At 37.9% G+C, this 21106-nt stretch overlaps 1 protein-coding gene across 1 annotated transcript in view; it reads right to left on the reverse strand.

Annotated features, from left to right (window-relative positions):
• Positions 1 to 19783, reverse strand: part of cmtm3 (CKLF-like MARVEL transmembrane domain containing 3) — a 32238-nt gene extending 12455 nt beyond the window's left edge. The window contains exon 1 of the mRNA XM_039763096.1: positions 19476 to 19783. Within this exon, the coding sequence (XP_039619030.1) occupies positions 19476 to 19592 (117 nt within the window). The 5' untranslated portion in view covers positions 19593 to 19783. The remainder of the gene's footprint in view (positions 1 to 19475) is intronic.
• Positions 19784 to 21106: the final 1323 nt, after the last annotated feature.

The following is a 21106-nucleotide window of genomic DNA, read 5'->3' on the forward strand; positions in this document are numbered from 1 at the left end:
TTTATACTTTGCATTTGCTTTCAATTATATGGGGTTTGCCGTGGGTACCCCAACTGTTTTTTCTTGTTTGTGTTTTTCATTATAATACTAATGCTTGCCTCTCATTATCTATTCATCTAATATCACTGACTACACGGTCTCTTTGCCAGTAAGCTTTTGTTCCTCTCAGCTACCTGGAATCAAACCACCATGAACAGAACTAACCAATATGCATCTGTCAACATGATAAAATGAAATGAGAACCATTTAAAAGGTCATTTTGAATAAATTAAATGGGTGTCTGAAGTACAAATAGTGATAGTCAGGGAGAGAAGATCAGTAATTCAGGCACTAGGCAACAATAAACCCAAGAAAAGGTACTTGCAGAGATGTACTCAGGCATTGGCAAAAACAAAAAGCCAAACCAAATAAGTAAGACTATTTTTGGCTGCTTTTTCATTTCCACTTGAGGGAAGCATTCTTTTTAGTGGATATTTAAGGGGTTTGGATTACCGAGTACTTGTGACCATCACATTTGTTTAGATGTTAATAAATTATAACCTGAACTAGTGAATATATTGGCAGACACTTGAGATTGCTATTGCAAGAATCACAAATAGGCAACGGTCAAAATCATCAGGCTAACTTTTGTGAAAAGGACAAACCTGAAACTCTTTAACATTTTCTTTAGAGAATGAAAAGAGTGTTTAATTTGCGGCAGCTTCTCTACCTTTAATAAGATTCTGTCCATTTAAATTGCAAAATGAGCAGAGCATTACAATGATATGATTAAATGTAACAAAAATAAGTAAAAAAATGAATTAATTTTACCTCAGTCATGTGTAAAGAAACACTGAGAAAATTTAGAGAAAATGTCAGAATAGTCTTAAATACCATTGGAATCATATAGTACCAAAGGCTGTCAAACAAAATGCTGAAGTGGAAAAACTTATTCTTGAGTAAACCCCAAAAACTGTCCAACTAAAGCCAAAGGGAAATCAGTGTGAAAACTCAACAATTATTTTTAACATATTGCTCCACTATTTTTAAATAACTGAGATATGACAGACCTTGGAAAAATGATTGTACCCCTCTTCGTCCAGTAGAAGGTGTATAAATGATGGGAAGGAGGCGTTTGTCTAAAGCCATCCCCACTTTTTCTAACCATCAGTCGTGTCTTTCAATTGATCCTCTGTTGGAATCTTGAAGTGTTTCTTTTCTTTTCATCTGACAATACAGTGAATGTTTCTCTGGCTAAATGGCATATGGTTTACTTACTCGTGACTGAAAGGTAATTTTTTTCTGTAACTGTACCTCACTGCTACAAACTGGATAGTCATAGCTATACTGTATGCTTCTCCTCTATGACATAAGCTGTTTAGTTGTTTAAAATGACAGCAAAGGCACTCAAACATGCTGATCTGGAAATGTAGGTACTAATTGCAGATGTTGCAGTCTCTAAGATGGCACGTTCCTCCTTTCTCTCACTCAGCTGGCACTCAACACTCAAATATGTTTAAGTTTCTCTGAGTGCCAGATTTGCATTACTGGAAGCTATCTCCATATGTCTGCCACTATGATGGCAGCATATTTTTGAGTATAAAGTGGCACCACCATCTCTTAATGTCTTGGTCAATTTCTATGTAACTGCAGCTACAATAGATTAATGTGCTAACACAAATGAGAAACAAGTGTGAAGAGACACCTTACAACTCTTTTGTAACAGGTTAAAACATTCTTAAAAATAGAGATGCACCTGGTGTCATGTAGTATTTGAGAATAGAAAGTTTTTTTAACTACTACTAGGAAACAGTGAAATTAAGTTTAATTGTATTTTCTAGAGTGAGAAACAGTAATTAACATAACAAATCTCCATAATGGATAAGACAGGTAAGAAAAAATCTGTTTTTTTTAAAAAAGGAATCTTTTTAATAACTTCTTAATACAGTGTATGAATGGAGAAAGCAATTGATAAAATATACCTGTATGAATATTAGTAATAAGCAAAAAATATTTTTCTAGTATATTCATACAAGTATAGATGTTAATAAGGAGATAAAACCAACTCTCCATCCATTTTGTGAACCTGAATGTTGCAGTATGCAAAATTGGGCACAAGATAGGAACAAACCCTGAAGAGAGCGCCAGTCCACTGCAGGGCACACTTCCCATCGAATATCAAATAAACTAAACCTACACACTAAATCAAACAAGATCATTTAAAGTCCAGCCAGTTAACTTAATATGCACCTCTTTGGAATGTAGGAAGAAAATTGTCCCAGACATGGGAAGAACATGCATGCTTCACATTGACAGTGACCAGGCTATGATTCAAACAGTTTTCTGGAGCTAAAAGGCAGCAGCTGTAATCCCTGTGCTACCATGGTCTCCATGTCATACAGTGATAAAAACAAAGAGCAAATGAACTAAATGTTTATTTTTGTGCTTTTCAAGAGGAGTGCTAGTGACATGACAGTAGGTACAGTACAGTATCTCATCCACATGCTTCTTAAAGCAGGGGTCTCTAGCTCCAGTCCTGGAGTGTGACTGTGGCTGCAGGTTATCATTCTAACCTTTTTCTTAATTGGTGGCCATTTTTGCTGCTAATTGTCTTCTTTTCCCTTCATTGCCTTGTTTTATTTTATATTCAGTAATTTGAATTGCTTCATTTTTCCATTAAAAAAAACCCCAAATAGAAATGAGATGTGAAGCGAGCCAGCTAATTTGGGGCCACAAACTACAACTAATTTCACTCCAACTAGTTTCTTAAATAGAAGGGAATTCTTGTTGCTAATTAAGCCGTTATTTAATTCTATGGCTTGTTGGTGTTCTCATTCTAAACAACAGCCATTTCCAAAACTGTTGATTTATTTTTCCTAAGAGCTCCATCAATGTTTTGTGGACCTGAGCAGACCACTACTGAGACCTTCTCCCTTCTTTATTACTGATATTGGAGGAGGATACAGGTTTGCTGGTCAGGTGTTGGTTGTTTTTATATATTTTTTTACTTTTTGGCTGCTAATTATGAAAAAAAGAAACAATTGAAGAAATTGAGTCTTAAATAGCAAGGCAATTAAAATTAAGGTAAAAGAGCTGATTAGCAGCAAAAACTTGTTATTAATTAAAAAAGGGTTAGAATGAAAGCCTGCAACCACAGTAGCGTTCCAGGATAGGAGTTGGAGACCCCTGTGTTAAAGGTTGTCAAGATTTCTGCTTCATCTACATGACTCAGTAGTTCATTCCAGATTCCCACAACTCTTTCCGTAAAGAAATTCTCCCTGGCTTCAGTCCTAAATGCACTTCTCCTTAATTTTCACTGGAGCTCTGAGTAGGTCATTCACCCTTAAGTTGAAAGAATTCAGCTGGATGTACTTTATAAATGCCTTTGTAAATTTTGAAGACTTGGATTAGGTCTTCTTGCAGTCTCCTCTGCTCAAGACTAAACTTTTTTAATTTACTGAGTCTCTTGCAGTGTGACATGTCCTGAAGTCCTGGGATACACCTGGGTACTCTCCTCTGCATAGCGTCAAGTGCTGGTATGTGTTTCTTGTAGTGTGGTGACCAGAACTGCACACAATCTCCTTATAGTGTCACAGCAGTGCATTATATAGTCTGAGTATAATGTTCCTTGACTTAGGTTACATTGTAAAAAGTGATTAATATAACATTTTGTATTATATAATATAAAAGTACTTGGATCATAAGTCATTGGGAGATCATTGTAATTATTTGCTGCACCACTAATGGATTAGAAGCTGAAACTAATATACATTTTTTTGGTTCTAAATCAATAGCTTATTGGATCACACAGTTCTAGTCACATTGTGAATCATCCTCTTTAATAAAACCCTTGTGTGCGTCCAGTGTCCGTGTGTGTGTCTTCTGGTGAAGTGCGCATGCATGGGGCCACACAGCACGTGTTCAGTCTCTTTCTGTGCATTCCCTGTGCAGAGAGAGGCAGACACACACACACAGGCGCGCGCGAGTCACACACACACACACACACACACACACACACACACACACACACACACACACACACACACACACACACACACGAGTCACACACACACGCGCACACGCGAGACAAACAGGCACACACGCACACAGGCGTGAGACAGACAGACACACACACAGACACAGAGGCGTGCGCTTAAGAGACACACACGCGAGAGACACGCAAAGGCGCGCAAGAGAGAGACACACACACCCAGGCGCGCGCTTGTGCATTGTTGCAATGTTACTTTTCTTGGTTGTTTATTAAATTACAGATTTTTTAAATGTTCATTTTTTCCCCTGTGTTTAAAACTCATTAAAAAAAGAGTTTTTAGCGAGCGGGTCATAAGGCTATAGCGCAAACTCATGCAGTGTTAGTTTTCTCCGTTGTTCAAGGTTTTCTTAGTGTTAGTCAATGTTTTTACATTTAGTTTACTATTACGCTGTGCTTTCTATGATATAGTTAACTATATTTGTGCTTAAAAACTTAAAAAAATATATATGTACATACAGTTCATACAGTCTGGAATGGATTATGGTCGTGAACCGAGGTTCCACTGTATTACTGTCAGACAAAATTACAGGCATTTCACGGAAATACAAACCAGTATTACTGAGAGAGAAAATTAAAGGCACACAATACAGTGACACATATTACAGCCACATACAAGGTCCCTTGCCATTTAATATAGACTGTTCATACAAATATTTATGCACTACTGTTCTAGCGCCCATTATTTTAACGGGCTTAATGTCTAGTACTAAATAAAAGTGTCTATTTTTGAGTGGTTTATTGCTTATAAAGTTTCAGCTACAGTCTTGTGATATCATTGCAACATCATGTGGTTACTCAGAGGTTAATAATTATGCCCTTTCAGGGTTAAAGCATGCCTTGGTAGCTCATGCTTCTAGTCCATCCTAAGAGGCTTGCACACTCTTAGTGCTTCCAATTAACTTGAACCACACACCTCTGTGGATGCAGGAGGAAAGGCCATACAGAGTTCCAGTTAGTGCAGCAAGGAGAAGTGGTCATTGCCTTATTTGCTTAGGCTTTTATGGAGAGAAGTAAGACAAGAGATAAGTGATGCACATGCAGAGCTTTCTGTGTCAGAAATACATCTGTAATTTTCCTTAACCCTGTTCCTCATCATGTTCAATAAAATCAATATTTACTCCAGAATGGAAATATGACTTGGAAAGTTATTTGCAAATTGTAGGGGCAGAGCAAAGTTCTTTCTACAATCTGCTGCTGCCCTTCCCCAACTCTCAGGCAACATCCTAACCCAGTGCACAACCACATGGAGTTACTGTACATCTGATTAGAGTATAACTGTAGCATTCACAAACCAGCTTAAACCAATTGAGGTGAGTATGTGCCAGAAGCAATGCAAAAAACAACACTGGACAAGGCACCAACCCATAATCAAAGGTCAATTTGGAGACACCTACTCATGCTTTGATAGAAACTGAAATAACATGACGAAGAACCAATATATGCACTACTAGCTACTGAAAATAGGGCCTAGGTCATCCAGCAATTGACCTATTTCCAGCTCTGAGGGAAAAACATAATAGGTTTGAGGGATGGCCGGGAACCTTACTTTGCCAGGATGCTCTCAGAGGGGAAAGGACTGGGGGAGATAGTGTGCATAATACATTGTCTCCACCAGAGCCCTAGATGTTCTTCGGCTCAGTCCTTTTGGGTTCCATGGGTGCCGCTAGGGAGTATTGTGGAGACTGGCAAACCCTACTTTGCTGGGCTCCCTCAGCACCCAGAAGTGCTTCCAGGTGTTACATAAAAGAAACCGCCTGACTCAGAGAGAGAGAGATAAAGAGAACACGACAGTTACTGTGTGCTTAACTGTACTTGTGTTTGTGTCGCGAGAAGTGTTTGGTGGATGAAGGGTTTCCCATATTAAAACACCCTTTGTTTATTGAGACGTGTGTTTAAGCCAGTGTGTGTCAGGGGTTTGGGGAGATGGAACACCCCCTAGTGGCCACAGAGCATAATAAAGTTGGGCCCTAACTATCCTTAAAAGTGGTCTGTGGTTAAATTGGAAGAAGACCTTCCTGTTAAAACTAATTTCACTCAACTTGTGTGTTTGCATACTAGTAAATGTTCAAGTTTTGGTTCTCTATCATGAATTCAACCTGAAAGGGGTATAAAGTCAAACCTTGCTCCAAGGAGCAGGGCGTCTGTGAAATGTGTAACTTGGAAGACAGCTATATTGCATACTTGGGGGCTACCAACTTCCAAGGTTGAGCAAGCACAGGAATCAGGTACTCAACAAATTTATATCATGCCAAGGATGAACAGCCACAGTTGAAACAAAACCATGGGCTTAGATACCAGTGTATGCACCAGCAAGATCCATAAGTTCTTTGGTAGAATCTATCTAAACTAAATGCAATAGTTTTCAGAGAATGATGCATTAAGAAGCAAGGTGTCATAAAGTGCTTTACCTGTATTAAGACAACCCAGAATTCGTTACAAAACAGTCAGCAATAATTGTGTTGCTTTCTTCTGTGTAACAGTTACCGTGTAACAAGGATCATTTATAACTCTGTTGGGAAAACTTTCCACTTTGCAAGCTGTTTAAATTCAATTTTCTTAAGCTGAAATCAAGAGATTCTTCGTAATAATGCCTGCTTAGCCCCTGTCTGGCTTAAGGCTATATGTTACAGGGTTAATTACAGCCATTTGCCTCAAGCAAAAACCACATAGCCAGGGAAAGCAGCTGATCTCCAGATTTCACTTCAATCTATAGAAAAGCATATGGAACCAAGTAGAAATTAACCTAAGAAATTATTCACGTGACTCTAGTATAGTCAATTCGGTGCTATATGCTGTTTTTTCTTATGTGTCTTGAGTGTTTACAGTAGATATTTCTTGAATCCTAGAGTTTTCCTATGCATTGAATTATTCTGTTTCATTAGACAAATGTCATTCAGTTATCTTGATCTAAATATAAAGGCTGGAGCTCTCATCTACAGAGCAAGTCAAGTAGGGTCATTATGAAAGTATAATTTATACCTTTGCCAATGGTGGCACTGATATATTGTTTAATTAAATAACAAAAACTCTTAACTCCTTGCTAACTCTTAACTTCATGTTTCGGGGTTTTCTCTCTGTGAGCCCTGACTGGTAAGCATCCAGAAAGTATCCTCAGTGCACAGGTAACCTTGCCTAGCTCTTTTTGATCTGGGGAAGCAGCAATTCTGCACCAGGGTCTTCCTGTATAGTTAAGACCCTCATATTATCTTAAAGTTTTTGGCCAGCTTTGTTTTGGGGAAATCTCATTTTGGCCATTTGTACTCAAAATCTCATTCTGATAATCACTAATATGTGACTATTAGTGAGGAGTGGGATCTAGACTGATTAGTAAACTTTAAAGTTTTGTCTGTAGACTAGGTGTCATTTAACTGCCACAATCTGATGGATTGTTTGCAAAATATCCACTGCTAAACCAATTCACTGTTCAATTTCACATCATTTCTGCCCTTGAATGAAAAAGAATATGACTCATATATGTGCATGATGATGGTTTATATGGAAATTAAAACTGATCCTAAAACAATATGAGGTCATCAGTTATAGTCCTTGGTGGCTGCAGTATTTCATTTTATGGTTTATTAGCATTTTCATTTTTCTAAGACAAATCTTTATCACATTGTAGATTTTTTGTTTCCTGGGAAAATTATCCATGTTTTGTGGTCCAGAACAGATTTGTACCTCTTGGTTTTTCCCTTTTTTAAACCATTGTATTAATACAGATACCTCATGATGCATATACTGTGCACAAGATTAAATGGAAGTTTGTTAGATGGAGAGCTGGTGGTTCCTTTCTCATCTTCACCCCAATATTAACTGATAGCTGGCTAAGAAAACGAAAACAATTAAAATCTTAATATAGCAGTTTAAAACTAAAATAGTCAATTAAGGTTTCTGAATTGTAACAAAATAACTAACACTAAGTCTTAAAAATATGTTGCTTTAGTAATAAATAAGTGTATTCTAAGTTAGAAATTGGTTAAAGTCAATAGATTAAGATGCGAGTTTATCTTGCATTAATAAAGATTTGGATATGTTTGTGCAGGCTTTTTAGCATCTTTAGCTCTAATATTTTACACCTGTTTTGCACTTTGGAGCATGATGTATCCAGATTTTTTAATTTGAAAATTATTTGAACTGGTTAAAAATATTTTTAACCATTTTGATATATTAATGGGTGCTGCCATTCTGTGATTGTTATTTTTAAGACGTGATTCACAGTAGTCTTTGGAGAGGTTTTGGGGGTGACAGCATGTGTCGTTATTTGCACAGTGGAATAAAAGATCAGCTCAGGCTTCTTGCTCTATCTGAGATTGCAGATGACTCATAACAATTGTTGGCAAAACCTTTTTCCAAAATACTTTTCTGGTTAAAGAATTTTTGAATTTTTTTGTTTATTTGACTACGAATTTTGATTGCATGCTTTTAGTTTAGATTAAAATATTTAGCTTTATGTGGTTACAATCTTTGCTTTGGTTTATGATTTGCGTCTCCTCTTCTAGTCTTTTCGTTTTGTGGATTCTATTTTCCAGTTACTAGCACAACAATATTTTTTGACTGTCTGGAAGCATTGTAACATTTAATTTCCTTGGATTCACTATATCTTTATACAACTTTAATTAAATTGATTGTTGGACTAGCCAAGCCCAGACTCCTTAAGACTACTGAGTCTATCATTACAATACTTCCACACAATTGATCCTTGAAGCATATTATAAAATAACTGCTAAGAAAAGCTGTCCAGCTCAGCTTGCCTGCAGTGAGCATGAAAAAAGGGAAAGAAAAGTTTCTATTACACCCCATGTGTAGCTCCTCTTGAGCTGTTAAGTTGATAGCCACTTAGTTTTAATTAAATTGAACACATCTTATTAAAAGATATGTAATGTTGGTCAGTTATTAATAAATTACTTAAAAAAAAAACACTGAATAGTATTGTAGAGGGTTGCAACGTGGCACACTCATTAGTAACTGTTATTGGTCGACTGGAGTTTGCATGTTCACCTTATTTAAACTTGGGTTTTCCTCAGAGTATTTCAATGTTCTCTAGCAATACAGAAATGTGTGTTAATTTAAATGGCAACTAAATTGCCATGGTGTTAATGGGTAAGTGTAAATGACTGCCAAACAATTGCCTGGTTGCCCCATCCAGGTTTGGTTCCTACCATATGCCTAATGCCACTAACAAAGGATGTTTTCTCCTTGTGGCTTTCAAGTAGATTTTAAGAAGTACTGGAGATAAAACAAGAATTCTTTGATGAAACATAACTGTGCCAAACAGTTCATTGGTATACAATTAAGTTGCTGCATTATCTTAATGTATATTTCATGCCTGACTCTTCCCATGCCATCAACCAATAATAAAAAAAACATTATGTTTTTAAAATACCAAGTACACAACTTCCATGGGTATCCATCTTCACGGTCAACTTTCATGCAATGCACTCATTGGCTTGTCAATGGAGCATCGCTAACCTTCGTTATGTATATCAGGAGTTCACTCTGCAATTTAGGAGGGTACAGCTATCACATTACAGAGAGTTGTGCTCAAGCATTGATGGAAACATAGTGGATCAAATGCATTTTTGCTGTGAGAAACCTCAGAAGACGCTGTTGTCTCCCTTCTTGCTTAGTACAATGAGTGAATATGTTCTGCTCTTCCATGTGCATCCCAGCTGTAAACTGAAGCATAAATTCTCCTTGATCCTCATGAATCATGTGGTGACCTGCATTAACAGAGAGTTGAGTGCTTTGGACTCTCCAAAATGATCAGCTTTGTAAATGTCATCTGCTCTGCTTCAGGACTCTACCTGACAGCAGAATTCGATTAAATACTAAAATAAGTAAAGAATAATAAACATTGTATTAATAATTGTTTGGAGACGTTTGTTTTATTGTTGTTTATTAATGCATGATGTACAGGTTATTGCATTTTGTGTATAGTATTAAGTGTCCACCCATACCTCATTTTCTTCATTACATAGACTTGAAAAGCATTTTATATATTAATATCTACTGCAGGGGTTTTCAGTCGTGGTCCTGGGGAACCACTGTGGCTGTAGATTTTTGTTCCAGCCAGCTTCTTTTTTTAATCGGACTCCTGGGATAATTAAGTGAACTGTTACTTCCCAAATTCTGTGTTTTGGGAACAATATAGAAATGAGAAAACTAAGTTTCGTAAAGAAAATATATATATATTAAAATGTGCTAAGCAGTTATATGGGAATAAAGTATTTTTTTTCTTTTTATCAATATTTTCATCTTGATGTTCTTTCTACTTTTCCAGGAGTTCTAGTTTAATTAATCCATTATTTACTAATTAGTGGGTCTAACACTAAAGTAGTTGCAGCCTTTGATTATTCAGTGTTGTTTGCTCTGCCAGTTTTAAATTGTCATTACTAAGATACAACGAAGGGAGCAAACTGCATAAAAAAAGGGCAAAATATAATGAAACTAGCGGCGAAGTACTGCCTTAAAATTTTTATTAAGAAGAAAATTAAACCTTTTTAAACTGAGGGAAAATATACCAATAATTATTTGTTAAGGATGTCTTTGTATACCACATTGTGAGTTTGGCCCACCGGTTGTAATATGACCAAGCTGTGCGCTGAGCTTACTCTTGAGCATGCAACGTACAGTTGGCCATGTGAACAGTAATCTTGTTTCAAATCTCACAGCTTGGATTGCTGCTGTCATAATCGGTTTGAGTTTCATGGTTTGTTTCAATTACGACAGTATTTGTGGGACGTGTTGAAGAGACATTCAGCATCTGTCAAGTGTTATAAGTATACAACCGGTTTCATCGATAACTACTGAAATCGTCACCTGTCAATCTAAGATGTTTAAGAGGCATTGGCTGTTGTCGAAATGTGTAAAATATTTGGCCATTTCGGTACACTTGAAAGTGACAACCAAACAATTCAGCGGCAGCCATCAACTCACATGCAGATCCATAGGTGAAGGGCTTAAGCATTTCACTCTTATAGTGCTCCTGTGTAGTATAATTATCTCCTGTACCTTCATCAGTCCACACTTTGAACCTGTCCCAGTCATTCAATACATAAGACACAATGTTCTTCCGGATATCAAGAGTGAGCCTGATATGGCCGTGCAATATGTAACAAAGAGAATTGAAAAGGTAGGTGCCATCTTCGGGCATGAAAACCACTCGGTAAGTGACAGTTCTTTGATCGATGGTGATCACCTCGATAGACATGTTAATGGGGGTATGGTTGGAATGATAAAGGAAATGGGTACCTGAACAATGTAAAGTAAGTCTAAAATACCTACACAATAACTATAATCATAATAAATGAACAATAAAACAGCGGAGAAGCCGTGGATTAAATAAAAAGGCTGTAGTTATCAGCAGGGAGACGTGAATCCCGTGGCGAAGCACGGAAGGGAATGTAGAGACTGGAGCGACGGACGGCCTTATATAGGCAGGCAGCCAACAACGTGGGAGGCGTTGGGATGGGGACCCAACACGCCTCACGGTGACCGAGCTGTAGGCTATGGACGTATATATGTACGTAAGTAGGATTCAGTTAGCGTTGGGTACCCGCGTACCAAATTTCTTGAAGATGGGCCAATAAGTAACAAAGACCATTGAAAAGTTCAATATGGCGGCCGACAGTGTAAGTAATCTGTAAGGAATCAGCCTGCCAAATTTCAGCCTTCTACCTACACGGGAAGTTGGAGAATTAGTGACATTGGAAACTTCAATATGGCGGCTGACAGTGGCATCATACCACTGAAATAAGTGCGTACATCGGTTTCGGTTAGCTCAGGGAAGCCGCCTACCAAATTTCGTGAAGATGGGGCAATATATAAGAAAGTTAAACATGGCGGATGTTGTTGACCGTTATGACCATTACGCATAGAATTCCGAAATGAAACCTGCTTAACTTTTGTAAGTAAGCTGTAAAGAATGAGCCTGCCAAATTTCAGCCTTCTACCTACACGGGAAGTTGGAGAATTAGTGACGTTGGAAAGTTCAATATGGCAGCTGACAGTGGCGTCATACCACCGAAATAAGTGCGTACATCGGTTTCGGTTAGCTCAGGGAAGCTCAGGGAAGATGGGGCAATAAATAAGAAAGTTCAACATGGCGGAAGTTGTCGACCGTTATCGACCATTATGATCGTTACATGTAGAATTTCGAAATGAACCTGCTTAACTTTTGTAAGTAAGCTGTAAGAAATAAGCCTGCCAAATTTCAGCCTTCTACCTACATGGGAAGTTGGAGAATTAGTGATGAGTGAGTGAGTGAGTGAGGGCTTTGCCTTTTATTAGTATAGATCAACAAAAGAGAGTTAAGCACTGAAATCTATAGCAAACATAGAAATATTTCTAAGTGTCTTGTAAATGTACAAATCATGCTGCTGTGCTTTTCTGAATGTAGAATATGAGAAGTGGAAAAAAATACTGGCTAATTAAATGAGATCAGTGTTATCAGTTGTTGTCACTGATTATGAATCTGGTTGGAACAAAAACCAGGACCAAGATTGAAAACCCCTGATCTACTCTCTAAAAATAAAAAAAAAACTTCTCTGTTCTACTGTTCTGCAATATATTTATGATACAGTATATTTTTAAAATGTACTTTTGTATTCCCTGCTCTGCGCTCCAATAAACACACGTTATCGGCAATACACTAATAACCTAATTGTGCTCCACTCACTTAGAATCTGGAACCAATGTAGAAAGCATTTTAAGACGGAGAAGCTTCTTTCTGTGGCACCCCTGCAAAAGAACCACCTCTTTCAACCCTCACAAACATATGCAGTTTTTAATATCTGGAAAAAATTTGGACTTAACTTGTTAAGAGATCTTTATATAGACAACGTCTTTGCATCCTATGAACAATTACAGTCCAAATTTAACATTCCAGCTACAAATTTCTTTCACTATCTTCAAATCAGGAACTTTGTTAAACAGAACCTTCCAGATTTTCCTCATCTTGCACCCTCATCCACGCTGGAAAAAGTATTGCTCAATTTCAAGGAGTTAGACTCCATCTCTACAATATATAAAATCCTTTTACAATCCCTTCCTTTCAAAGATCCAAGAGGACACTGGGAAAATGACCTCTCAATTAATATATCAGAAAAGGAGTGGAAAGTAGCAATGCAGAGAATTCACTCAAGCTCCATATGCGCAAAGCATACAATTATACAACTCAAAATTATATATCGAGCACATCTGTCTCGACTAAAACTCTCAAAATGTTTCCAGGGCATGATCCAACCTGCGAACGTTGCAACCAAGCCCCAGCCTCACTGGGTCACATGTTCTGGGCCTGCACCAAATTAACATTATTCTGGACAAAAATTTTTAATTACCTCTCAGACAGTCTTGGACTCACAATCCCTCCTAACCCATTAACAGCTGTGTTTGGGGTTCTTCCAGAGGGTCTTAAGGTGGAGAAAGACAAACAAATTGTGATTGCATTCACTACACTGTTGGCACGCAGACTTATTCTGATAAACTGGAAGAACCCAAACTCTCCTCTTTAAGTCAGTGGGAAACCGATGTGTTATACTATTTGAAATTGGAAAAAATCAAATACTCAGTTAGAGGATCTGTACAGACTTTTTTCAAAACATGGCAGGATCTAATCAGTAATATTTTGAAATGTGTTTATAAAGCACAGAGAATTTGTTGATTTAGGTATTTTTTACAAGCCTTAAATTTTACACCATTTGGCTTGCTCTCTCTCTCAAGGGTGGGGATCGATCTGTTCTTAGCATAATTCTTTTTTTTTTTGTAAAAACTTGATTACTATGTATTGATTATAATAAAATTAATAAAAAAAAAAAAATGTACTTTTGTTTGAATATTTCCTAATATATAACTTATAGATTACCATTCTTTTTCCAAAATGAACAGTATAATGTGAATCATGCTTTAAGTAACTTTTGAAAACACAGGTAAAGGTTATATTATATGAAATTAATTAGAGAAAAGATTTCAGTGTAATGTTAACAGTTAAAAGAAAAGCTAAACTGTGGTTTTATAACATACATTTCAAAAAAGTTAATAGTAGTCCATCCATTTGCAAACTCACTTTTTACTTAGCAGGGTCTCATGGGAACTGAAGTCTATCCTAACAGGTTGATAAGATTCCTATTCTATCAAGCAGAAGAAAGGACCCAACACTGGAAATGATGTCCGCATGTTGCATGCACACACCCACACTTACTCATACCAGGCCAGTATAAAACTGACATAATACACCATTTTTAAAGATTGTGAGAGGAAACCAGCATGTGGAGAAAATGTACACACAGAGAACAAATGTCCAAGTAGTGAACCCATATCCTAGGAACAATGAGACAGTACATTTTCATCATTTTCAAATAGCTGCTGCTAGCAAATGTCTAGGAAAAAAGCTATTGGTATGGTAATAAGCAGCGCCTAAAGTGTCATATTCCAGATCCAGATGAATTTTCTCAAGAGAAGGGGCAAGCCAAATGGATGAACCTTTTTTTGCATTGTTTAGTTTAACTTAAGAAGTAAGCTAAGGACATATTACATATCCAAATTCATTCTTTGTAAAAGGACAGATTACAAACCTGCAATCAGGGATTAAAACTATATTATTCAAAATGGATACTAGAAAGAGAAGTTCAATAAAAGTACAATGCACATATGGGGATGAGGCCCACATAGTGACACTGATGAAGCAAATATCTTACACTGGATTCTCTATACAAAATATAAATAAATAGTCTACAATGAAATGCTAATACATATTATTTCTTGATTCTTGGCTATTGTTTTTGTGTTGTATGTTTGTGTATCCCAAATTCAAACGACTTTCCCTCTGGAATAATAAAGTTTTCATAAACCTAAAGCTACATTTAAAAGGGATAAATATCGCAATGCTATACTACCTAAATAAGAACATTTAACATTATTAAAAATATGAACTTAGATTACTAAGGTTTACAAAATAAAGTAACTCTATTTCTTAATCTGCCATGAAGGCTTGAAAATCAACCACTTTTATAAATGTAAATTTTACTTCTTGAGTGTTTCATACTTGGCATAAATTATTTAGGAGTATATACAAAAAGGTCTTGTCTTGTTTAATCATTGGTTAATAGAAGTTTTAAATACAGTATTTCAAAGGTTTGCGTATTTTCTTAGGATGCCGTTTGCTTTATCTTACATTTTGACACTTTCAGGGTGCAGTCTCCACACTAAAATAATAGCGAAAAAGATTAATAACAATTGGGCTTTTATTAATGAAGCAGCAGAAGGAAGACATGAAAACAAAGAGTATACAAAGTAAAACATTAATAGAGTTCCAACTTACAGCCTCCTTGGGCTGCGTAATTCCTGATGAGTGATCCCTATCTATTAATGACATTTTCCCATCACTCCGGTTTCAAAAGGACTCCTCTTTCACTTCCTGTGTCTCATTATCTCTCTCCTTCTGTTTAATCTCAGCCTTCCTCCTGCAAGCCGAGTCTTCACCCTGTTCAACTCCTGACTCTAGACTGAATTAGGACCTTTGCCATGACCAGGCTTTACACACCATTCAGGTGTCACCTCCATCCAAACTCCAGAATTGCTTCTGACTTTTGAGAGATCTTACATTTGCTCCAAAAACACAAAAGCAGAAGTTCTTTTAGAGGTTTTTTTTTTTTGTCACTGCACCATACAAGGCCAGCTCTCCAGTGCAGCTCTTCTGCTGGTTATTCATTTTGATAGATGTTTCCTCCCTAGTTTCAATCTTATTTTCAGAGAATCCACCACTAAACGGAGCACCAGTCCAATGCAGGGTACACTTATTCACACATCTATTCTCGTGCAGAGCCAATTTAAAGCCTTTGGTAATCCTAGTCAGTTGGATGAAGAAAGGAAACCAATGGAGCCAGATTTGAAAGTGAACGGTCAAACTCCTCGTACATTGTGACAATTTAAATATGCACTTAATCCCATAACCCTAAACCTGGCAACTGAGGCACTGAGTGAATCCTAGCTTACTGTGGTCATGTTACATATTCCCACTCCGGTTACAACTCTCTCTCAGTTCTGCTTTTCTTCCTGTACAGTTTCCTTCTGGGATACTTGGCCCACACATACAGAGCCTATCACTCCCCGGAGGGCCACACTGTCAGCGACCTCTGCTGCTCTTTGTCTCTCGCTCTTCCTTGGTGGCTTTCTTTAGGAATTCCTTCTACTCTTTTTTTTTTTTTTTTGTAACTAGACTTATTTGACCAATTTATTACATTTACTTATTTAGCCAATGCATTTATCCAAGGTGACTTACAACATTTATGATACAATTGGTTACATTTCTTTGGTTTTCCAATTGAAACACAGGCAGGTCAACTGACTTGCTCTTGGTCACACAATGTCTGTAGCCAGGCACCAGTTTACGATAAATACTGAGAACTGTTATCTGTTGCTAGGTAGTGGTCATCCTTTATTCTGGTAAAGCTATATGAAGTTTCAAAGCCAAAGTGATATAAAAAAAAATGTGTACATAGTGTATGTCACATAAACAGACTGGCAGTGTAGCATAATCAGTCTTAGTTGTATAGTGCATCTTTTGATGTGAACACCACCCACGGTGCTTTCTTCTGTATAGTACAAGATATGATACATGCCTGCATGCTCTTCCATTTAAAAACATACAACTTAGTATATTAAATAATATATATATATATTGTATTATTTTTTAATCCCTAGTTCACACATCCATCCATTATCCAACCTGCTATATCCTAACCACACGGTCACGGGAGTCTGCTGGAGCCAATCCCAGACAACACAGGGCACAAGGCAGGAAACAAACCCACACACACAAACACCAAGCACACACTAGGGACAATTAAGGATCGCCAGTACACCTAACCTGCATGTTTTTGGACTGTGGGAGGAAACCGGAGTACCCGGAGGAAACCCACGCAGACACGGGGAGAACATACAAACTCCACACAGGGAGGACCCAGGAAGCGAACCTGAGTCTCCTAACTGCGAGGCAGCAGCGCTAACACCGCACCACCGTGCCGCCCATCCAGTTCACACATGTAGGGTGTAAACCTACAGTATCAACTGCAAAGTAGAAACACACCTTGGACTGGATACTTGTTCAGTTGAAGAGCACACCCATTCATTTACTCAAAACTCACTCATAATGGACCAGTTTAGAGCTGCCCAACATCTGTGGCATGCATGAAACCAGACCATCCAAGTATTCCCAACACAAATAAAAGGAGAATATGCAAAATCAATAAAAGCATAGCAAAGCACAGGAAGAGAACAAGTGACTCTGGAGCTGTGAGGCAGCAGCATTAATTACTGAAACAGAGAGAGGAACAGAAGAGAAAAGTTAACATTGAGGAATTAAATGAGAAAAAATAACTTAAACAAGAAGAGACTTTATTGAACACTTTTAAAGCCAGCTTACATGCAAAAGTTCTTCTCCTTTTCAGTGACTAACATCTGAGCCCCACAAATGCCCACCCTTGCTGCGGGGAGTTGCAGCTTGTGTCGTTTAAACACCAACACAGAAAGAACGCATGTGGCAGAACAGCTAATGCAATCAATTAATGCGCACATAATGGAAGGATAACTAGTCCTTTGAGGACTGTGCTGTATCCCAGAGGACTAGCATGTGTTACAAAATACGAACAACATACAACATTTCATTCTACAACCAACTTAATCCAGTTGAGAGGATTGGAGTGGGCAGAACCTTTTCTGGCACTGGTATCATTTTGTGCAAGGCAAGAGTCCTTCAAAGGGTCCACTCACACACATCCAAACCTGCACTCAAATGGGGTCAGTTTAGAGTCACCAGTACAAAGGGATGTGGGAGAAAAATCTACACTTACATGGGGGGAACACACTGAAACCAGGTGTGAAATTTGAACCCAGGATTATAATATAATATAATATAATGTAATATATGCAGGGAGTTTGCATGTTTTCTCCATTTCTGCAAGACTGTCCTCCAGCCATCCCCAGTCATGTGCCTTTTGCCTACCTATCTCAATGACACTGTCCTCTTTTCTAGAATCCACACTGAATTGCAGCTCTGCTTTCCTCCCTACAGAAAGCTGGAATACGTGTTAATCATGTTAATTTTCAGGACTCCTTCCATAAGGGTTCAGGTTATAGAAGCATTAAAAAAGAGAGAAGAGAACATCAGGTAAGCTGATTTGTGTTTTCTATTATTTAAAAGAAAGTTATATATTTTACTTTTTTGGAGATTCCCAATGTGTTGATCGGTCATGTAAGTAAGTAATTTCACTGCAGCCTGCACATTTGACAAAACTCCTTACTACATATTAAACTTACTGGTGGGTGATTCACACTTGACCATACTGCTACTACATATTACCCTTATTGATGGGTGCTTGTAACTTGTCCATAACCGGCACTACCTTGTGAGTGATGATGCTAGAATAGGGAACAGCAGGCTGAGAAAATAAAGGGAGAAATAATTTAAATCAGTGGCGAACCCAGAAATTGCAAAATGGGTGGGCCAGGAAACAACAGGATGGGCAAGCAATAACCCGTTCCAGGGCAGGTTTCCCCATTTAAACTTCGTGTGACTCGGTCTAATGATGGCCGCAGTAAGGTCCAGGAGGGGGGGTCTGTCCCTTGAAGTTTTCTGCCAAATGGTGTCATGTTGATTGAAGTGAAGTAAGGTCCATGGGGTCCCACTCTTAAGATTATATTACTTAGGGGCTTTGCTTTAGAATGAGGGGTGCTGAATTACTTTATATTAAATTCACCCCGAATTACTGTATATGTCTCTGTATATAAATTTTCTTTTAGCAGATGCACATGCAAGTGGTTTGAAATGCTTACAATCATACACTGAGGTGTGAACTTTTAATCTTTCGCTTTTAACACCATATCTGTGCTCTGAAAGACCACACCGCTTGCAGTATCTTAGAATAATAAGCACATCAGGAAATGACTTCAGATGTAAATGTTCCATCTCGATAGATACTTTGTGCTCTAATATTTCATGTTATAAAAAACACTATGTGGTCTTGTTTTATTTGAAAGATGCATGAAAATATTACTGCACTTCATATTCTTCTAGGGGGCAGCTGACAAGGCAGCTACCATTCACACTAAGCCACATAAATATTGTTTTACTTATCTGATTGTTTATGAAGTGCAAGCAAGGCGAGATAACAGAAAGCCACATTCATTCAGAAATACAAAACTGTTATTTATTTACAAAAACCCAAAACCATGACCAAACATTTCATTTAAGAGTTTCTAATTCTAGTTACCGGGTCTCAGTATTTGGTTATATATATGATAGTAAGTGAAATCCTAGTCTCAAATGCAGAAAGCTTAACATTACATTTCTTTTACAAGTCATTTTAGCAAACCGTTAGAAGGAAACAACAATGGAAATTCAAAAGTTGTGCGCTATAGTATTAAACAGGGAAACGACTCTCATAATTACCACTTCAGAGATAAGCAGCAGTCCTTTCCGAGAGGTGACGAACTCTCTGTCCGGCAGTAGAGCTCTAATTCCAGTTTGTGGCTCTCCTCCAGACTCGGGACGCTCAATATCCCCCATAACGGTTGCCCAGATGGACGGAACCCCCAGAAAGAGAACCCAAAGTAGGGACTGAGAGGAGCAACAATCACAGTTTGCCTGAAAACTAAATTTAAGAGGGAAACGGAAATCATGACACTGCGGAAACAGAGGAAAAAGTTGAGCATCTGCTCACTACGAAAAATTAGCGAGCGCTGGATAACTCGCAGGCTGAGGCAGGGGGCGTACGTCTGTGTGTGCGCGCGCGCGCGCGAATGTGCATGTGTGGGTGTGTGGCGGGCAGCGAGCGACAGTGATGGCCGCAAGTTTAGCGCGCAGCACTCAAATGCAGACTGCAGTGGCGAGTCGGCGTCGTTGGTGGAGGAGGAGGAACTTTAAAAACGCTTTCTTTTTGAATACTCTCAGATTGTGTGTACTTTAAATTGTACCGATTTAGAATATTAAGTTTAATAACCATCCAACGGTCATCCGCTGGCTCGTTTACGATGAGCGATTTTAGAAAAAAGGCTAAGTATATTAAACTTTGCTGCGTGATTTAAGAATATATTTCTAGTAAGCATTTAAAACCTTAAATGCCTTCATTTTTACAATAATAATAACTTTTTGTAGGCTATTTATTTGGTTCGGTTGAATGTTATATTATTTTAATGTGAAGATATAGTTGCATTTTTTTTGCTTCATAGTTTCACAGAACACGCGCATCTTTATTCTAATAATTAAACCAGATTTATCGTATTAGCTCGGCTCAAGGCTACATGGCGTCCCTAGGGTTAGGGGATAGGTGCGCGTTCATATTTGTATTCGGCATCCAACAGCGTGGGGTATGGACCCGCTCGGTGATTGTACAGCACAGTATATGAAATCAAAGACGGTGGGCGGTCTTTTATGCATATTGGTGGTCGTTTATAAACGATGCTCTGTATTAACATCCGATAGGAGAGACGGGGTTGGTGGCGTTTGAATGAGCCTTGTCGCCCCTATGCTGGTGCCTACTCAGATTTAGCCTAGAGCCGGCCCTGCGTATGAGTTGCAGATAATGAAAAGTTAATTATTAATTCCCCAAGTTTTACTTCGTCGTGTGTAATAAATATACCAAATATTGTTACATTAAGTGGCCATCTGTGGTGTGCTAAAAGTCTAAACGTTTTTGTCTGCTTGTTTTTTTTACTGTTTTTCTTACCAGATTGTAAATTCTAGCCCATATACTCCCAGATTATGAATAGTCTTAAAATTTACCTGCTGCTATATAAGTACAGTATTCTAATCCCTTCCTTGTCTACAATTTTCTTAGGCTACAGTCTTACCATAAAGTCACTTACATACATTTTTTCCGTCATGAAGGTGCACTGTATACCCCAGAATTACAAATCAAAAACAAGATTTTATAATTTTTGCAAATCTATCAAAAATTTAAATCTGAAATATGAACATTGGAACAAGTAATCAGACCTTTTACCCAGTGCATAGTTGAAAGTCCTTTGGCAGCATTTATGTTCTGGGGTCTTCTTGAGTATGACGTGACAAGCTTCAGGAAA

The sequence above is a fragment of the Polypterus senegalus genome, chromosome 9, assembly GCF_016835505.1.
Source record: "Polypterus senegalus isolate Bchr_013 chromosome 9, ASM1683550v1, whole genome shotgun sequence".
In the NCBI taxonomy this organism is placed as follows: Eukaryota; Metazoa; Chordata; class Cladistia; order Polypteriformes; family Polypteridae; genus Polypterus; species Polypterus senegalus.